We start from the raw sequence: 6,058 nt of genomic DNA on the forward strand, positions 1-6,058 counted from the left end.
AAACTTTCTTGCTAGCTACAGCACTTTCCAAACAACCTTGCTCATGAGCAACAATCATTCTTCTGCTCCCCCTAGGAATTGTATTAATTGATTAGAATGTCAGCTCACTGAGAGAACAGATCATCTTGCTTTCTCACATTTGTATCCCCAGCACTTTATACAGTGTTTGGTATGTAGTAAGTACTTAATAGATTTATATCTCTCTGTGTGTCTCTGTCTCTCTGTTTCTCTGTTTCTGTCTTTCTCTCTGTCTCTCTCACTCTCTCACCCTGTCTTTGTCTCTCTTTCTATGTTTCTTTTTCTCTTCTCTCTCTCCTTGTCTCTCTCTTACCTCACCAAATCGAGTACCCTTCCCATCATACCATGCAGCTTTCCCTTAAAGTGCAGACAAGCAGTCAATCACTGAGCAAGTAGTAAGCACTTGATAGTAGCCAAGCACTGTGATAAACACAGAGAATAAAAAGAAATGGGAAAACCCAAAACATTCTTCCTACTTTCATGGGAGAATACATTCTAAGTTAGGACATAAAATAGTATAATTTTTTTATGGATCTAGATTTAGTACATCCTATTAAAATACAGTGTCAAAAGCAATCAATCTGAATAAGCAGGTACTAGATGTATTTAGTTGAGAACCAGGAAAGACCTTCTCCAGAAGAAAGAATTTGAGCTTAGTCTAGAAAGAAGCCAGGGAAGCTAGGAGGTAGGAAAGAGAAAAGGAAACTGTGGAGGCACTGGGGACAGACAATACAAATACCGGGACTTAAGATAAGAAGTGTAATTAATTTAGATAAGCAAGTAGGCCTTGGTAATGTGTGGAGGGCAGTAAAGTATAAGAAGATTGTAACTGAGAATAGTAGAGAAGAAATAGGAGGAAATTAAAAAATAAGAGAAAAGTGATTATTTCACAATCCTTCTGTAGGCTGCCCTTTTACTGACTCCGTAGGCTGTATTATTATTTTTGACGGTGTTAAGTATCTAGACATGGAATAATAAATTGCATAGCAAAGGAACATTATAATAGATCATTCTTCTCTTTAATCTTTTCCATTCTATATCATTGGGGAAATTATGAAGTTGGAGCTGTGTAAAAATACTGTACTAGGTACCAATCCAGATATAAAGGTGCATAAACTAAGATTCCTGATTTTCATCCATGACATTTTGGACTTTAAAAAAAAATCATCCTTATTCTTAGGGAAGATTGATTTCTTTTTCCATTTACTTTATAATTCTCGCTTTTTTTGGTGAAATGGCCAATGTGGAGCAATGTTTTGCACGATTTCACATGTATAATTGCCATATTTCTTGCGTTCTTAATGGGTAAGGGAGGTGGGAGGGAGGAAGAGAATTAGGAAATTTAAAAGTTTTAATTAATGTTACAAAGAAATAAAATAAAAAAGAGGAAAAAAATTAAGTTTTTCCCTAGAAAAAAAATGATGAAAAAGTAGTATGTTGTAATTTCTTCAAAAGGCCTTAAATGAAAAATCAAATTAAAATTCTCTTTTATTTGAATAGTAAAAATATTTGCATTGCCCATACCTTCTGCATAGCATTCTTCATATCTGTATTTCTCAGTGTATACATGAGAGGGTTCATCATGGATGCAATGATTATATAAAACATTGAGAACTCCTTATCATTTTGGCTGGCACTGGGAGGTAGGATATAGGTGGCGATACAGGGTACACAGAACAGAACAGCAACCATGACATGGGAAGCACAGGTGGAGAGGGCTTTCCATTGAGCATCTGATGAATGGTTCCTACGGTTATATAATATGATGATGTAAGATGCCACCAAAACCAGAAAGGTGGCCAAGACAACCATCCCAGTGTTTGCAATGACAAAGATATTAGGGATACGTATGTCAGTACAGACAAGTTTTAAGAGGGCTTTCACATCACATACATAGTGATCCACTAGATTAGGACCACAGAAAGGTAATCGATTGACCATGATCATCTGGATAACAGCACGCCAAAAGGCAACTAGCCAGGCCATCAGGAGCATCATGTTACATCTCTGTATATTCACAATGATCATGCTATGTAAAGGTTTACAGATGGCGATATACCAATCAAAGGCCATAGACACCAGAATGAACATTTCAACACCTAAAGAAAATGAGCCTTAAAGAGCGGAGTCATACAGCTGTTATAAGAGATGGATTTTTGCTTGGCAATTAAGTCCCTGAGTAGCCTGGGAACCACAGGGGGAGTAGGATAAAGGACAGAGAAAGTAGTATATAGGTTGTTGGATTAAATGACTGCATATGATAATGATGAAGATAATAATGTTCCCAAAGAAGATGGCAAAATAACAGAACAAAAAGATTACAAAACATATCATCTTAATATCTGGTTTCTTGAACAGTCCCAAGAGAACAAATTCTGTGACATTGTTCTGATTTTCCATGTATTTACAGCAGAGGACAGCTTTCCTGAAGAATTCTAATTCATCTAAAATTACCATATATGACAAATCAGTAAAAGTACTGAGTTTGTAGATGTTTTTTGAATGAAAGTCTCATTAGCAGTTTATGGATATAATTTAATTCTACATTTTGGCTTTTTAAAAATATATTTAAATGAAAATACATAGGCTTGTTTTAATTTCATCTAGATGATGAGTATTCTTCTAAGATTAAATATCTATCCATTAGCCCTTCTTATGCTATTGAAATCTATTTATACCTATAAGTTAAAAATGCAATATGGCTTTAAAAGATATGAGACTATCTTAAAAGTCCATTTTAATGGACTTCTAAATCATGAAGAAGATCTTTTTTGTGTGTGTGTGAGGACACACCTTATATCAGCCAGTTCTTAAAATAATTAAATTGAGTTGGTTAAAAAAAGGAAATACTGACATTTTAATTAAAAAAATAGACTAAAAGCTGTCATTTTAGGGATACTGCAACAAATATCAAATATGAATATGATGCTGGTTGTCAAAAATCATTTTTTGAAAAGTAGAAGAAAAAATAACACTAATGGACTAATGAATCAGTGAGTAGGTCCCTCTGATCATCATGAAATCAAGAAATACTACAAGGTGAGGGAGGAAAAATGAGATTAATTACAAGAAGCAATGATCTTTACTGTGACAGTTGTAAGAGATATGAGTAGTGGTTTATTTTTGCAACCTTTGCAGCAATTGAGGATGTAGTAAAGGTGTAATGTTAATATGAGATTTAGGGACAAGATTGAACTCTCTATCTCTCTTCTCTTTTGTTTCCTGGATGTATCACCATGTTTCTGATTTTCTAGCATGGAAATATCTCATTAACCTCACTCCTCCTTCTCCTCTTCTTTATTGTTCCTTTTCTTACCCTCTTCCATATTTTCTTCTTTCTCCTTTAGATCTTCTATCTTCCATCATGACTTATAATACTCCTTGGATAAAAGTCTTGGACATCCACCAATTCTCTCAAATCAAATCTTTCAAGCATATCAGAATGTTTCCCACAACACACCTCTGCCATAAACTTGTAACCCAGGTCCACTGTACTTGTTGTATGTTTTTATTTTTTTTTAATAAATGTGTATACTTGTTTTCCTTTTTTTCCCCCCAGGGTAGGAAGCAAGATACCTGCAACAGTATTTACATGAAACATTCCACCATCAATGAATCTGGAGGAATCATACTTGGATTCTGATATTTATTTCCTGGATGTTCTAAAATAAGATGCAGACATAAGGGAATAGTCAACAAAGTTGGAACAAAGACACCTGAATCGTATGAATGCTAGAATTAACACAATTATAGGGGAAATGGGGCATCAATTTTTAAGATATCGGAGACTAACGAAAACTGTTGTTCAGTCATGTCAGTTGCATCTGTCTCTTTGTGACCCCATTTGGAGTTTTCTTGGCAAAGATACTAAAGTGATTTGCCATTTCTTTCTGCAGAAAGAAGATATCTGGGACATTATGCATTTGTTCAAAGGATAGGGACAGGAACTATAATCGTATTGTTATATGGAACTTCCAAGTGAGGGAATTTCTCTCTCAGTTGATGTTAGCACCTTTTCTTCAAGTAATGCCCTTAGAGAGGTTAGCTGCCTAGAATACTGAGAAATTGAGTGACTTGCCAGGATTTAGAGAAACAGTATGTTTCATATTGAAGACCTTGGTACATATAAGTATATTAACAATTATTGATCTGTATGTTTAATTTCCCATCTATAAAAATGCGATTAATATTAATTTACACATCTCTTAAGAACATCCTTCATACTTTCATTCATAGGGAATAGACAGGTTTGCATGTGTTATACCATAGCCATTCTCTTTTGCAATCATAGAGGTGACTGCAAATATAAAATGTCAAACTACTTCAAAACATAAAACAAACCAAATCAACAGGTATTTCTTAAGTGCCTAGCATACCACTGGTCAACTGCTATAGCTTTTGATGTGGTTCAGCAAGCTTCTAACTTAATGTTCTCTCAGTAGTGTTTCTCATGTATCCATCCAAAGTCTACAAGGTTTCTTGATATATAAAACATCCAAGATACTCCCTGATAGCTAATATTAAACAAGGCATAAAATAAGGAGACGTATGTTCACCAATTCTGGTCACCATTGTCTTGAAGGAAAATCAGAAGAGAAGCCAAGTTGAAGAGGGAATTCCCTGTAGCTGCTGAGGCCTCACCCATTTTTTTTCCAAATGACATTATATTCCTTGCATCAAACCTCAGAACACTGTAGAACTTTCTGCATAAGGTACATCACAAGCTTTAAAAATTGTTCTAACCATATACACAGAATGAGGAATAAACAAAGAAGCAAACAAACAAACAAAAAAGCAGCTAGATGAAGGATGTCTTTCATTTAGATTATACCATGAATGGAGAAGGATTTCCTGGGTAACATCTTCCCATCTACTTGTATCTTTCACTGTACTTAGATCTTTATTGTAAACACAAATACACATATACACTGGCAAAGGCTGGGTTACCTTTTGGAAATTTAATGCCTTGGGGGCAGCTAGGTGGTACAGTGGATAGAGCACAGGACCTGAATTCAGAGGACCTGAGTTCAAATCCGGCTCAGACCTAACACTTCACACTTACTAGCTGTGTGACCCTGGCAAGTCACTTAACCCCAATTGCCTAAAAAAAAAAGAAAAAAAAAGAAAACTTGCCTTTTAATTTCCTCAAACTTCTGCAAACAAGGGTCTATGTTATTTTTCAAAATGCAGTTTGCCTTTGGCTTTATTACCCCCTTAGACAGAAGCTTCATCTTTGTAACTGAAAAGAGAAAAGAAAAAAAAAAGTTAACTTATTGTTGCATAGAATATCACATTCAATTAAAGACAATTATTGAAAACATTATCTAGAGCCGGAAGGAATGGTAGTTGGCATGTAGTGTAACACCACCACCCCCATTTTCTGATAAAGAGTGATGGTAAAAAAAAATGACCTATTTAATATCACATAGCTGAAAATAAACAGAATCAGAATCAAAACCTTGGTTTAGTCATTAAGCGTCCCTTCAGCAGACAGTCAGATTTAATAGTAAGAGGAAACAATTCAGTATGCCTAAAGCCACAGGTTAGGGAGTGGATGAGTGGGTAAAATGAGGATGTTTGAATTCCTAGGATTGACTCTGTACAGAACAGAAAGATAGACATAGACACAGACAGAAAGAAAGTGACAGTAACAAAGACAGAGACAAAGAAAAAGTGACCGTGACAGACTGACAAAGACAGGAAGAAACAGAAATAGAGAGTCAGACAGAGACAGACTAAAACAGAGATGACAAGAGAAAGAGAAATCCAATGAAGGAAATTGAAGACATATGAATGAACAAATGAAACTTACCTAAAAGCAAAGGCAGCTTGTTAAACAATCCAATTAAATTCTAACCAATTTAATTCTTCTACCCTCTTCAAAGGAAATATAGTATAATGGAAAGTGTGGAGGCTTCATATTGTAACTCACATAGACTTGAATGCCACCTGTCATAATTACCATTTATAAATTTGTACTATTTTTGTATTATTATTATTGCAATTTGTATTATTTTAAAAAATCACTTTGATGCTCTCT

At 34.9% G+C, this 6,058-nt stretch overlaps 1 protein-coding gene across 1 annotated transcript; it reads right to left on the reverse strand.

The window, feature by feature from the left end:
* Positions 1-1,506: 1,506 nt before the first annotated feature.
* LOC110199525 (olfactory receptor 4P4-like) lies at positions 1,507-2,418 on the reverse strand. The gene is given in 3 exon segments (XM_078148653.1): positions 1,507-2,120; positions 2,123-2,223; positions 2,225-2,418. Coding segments are annotated over 3 exon segments (909 nt in total).
* Between the last annotated feature and the right edge of the window lie 3,640 nt (positions 2,419-6,058).

Source organism: Phascolarctos cinereus, unplaced genomic scaffold, assembly GCF_003287225.1.
Source record: "Phascolarctos cinereus isolate Bilbo 61053 unplaced genomic scaffold, phaCin_HiC Scaffold_9;HRSCAF=440, whole genome shotgun sequence".
In the NCBI taxonomy this organism is placed as follows: Eukaryota; Metazoa; Chordata; class Mammalia; order Diprotodontia; family Phascolarctidae; genus Phascolarctos; species Phascolarctos cinereus.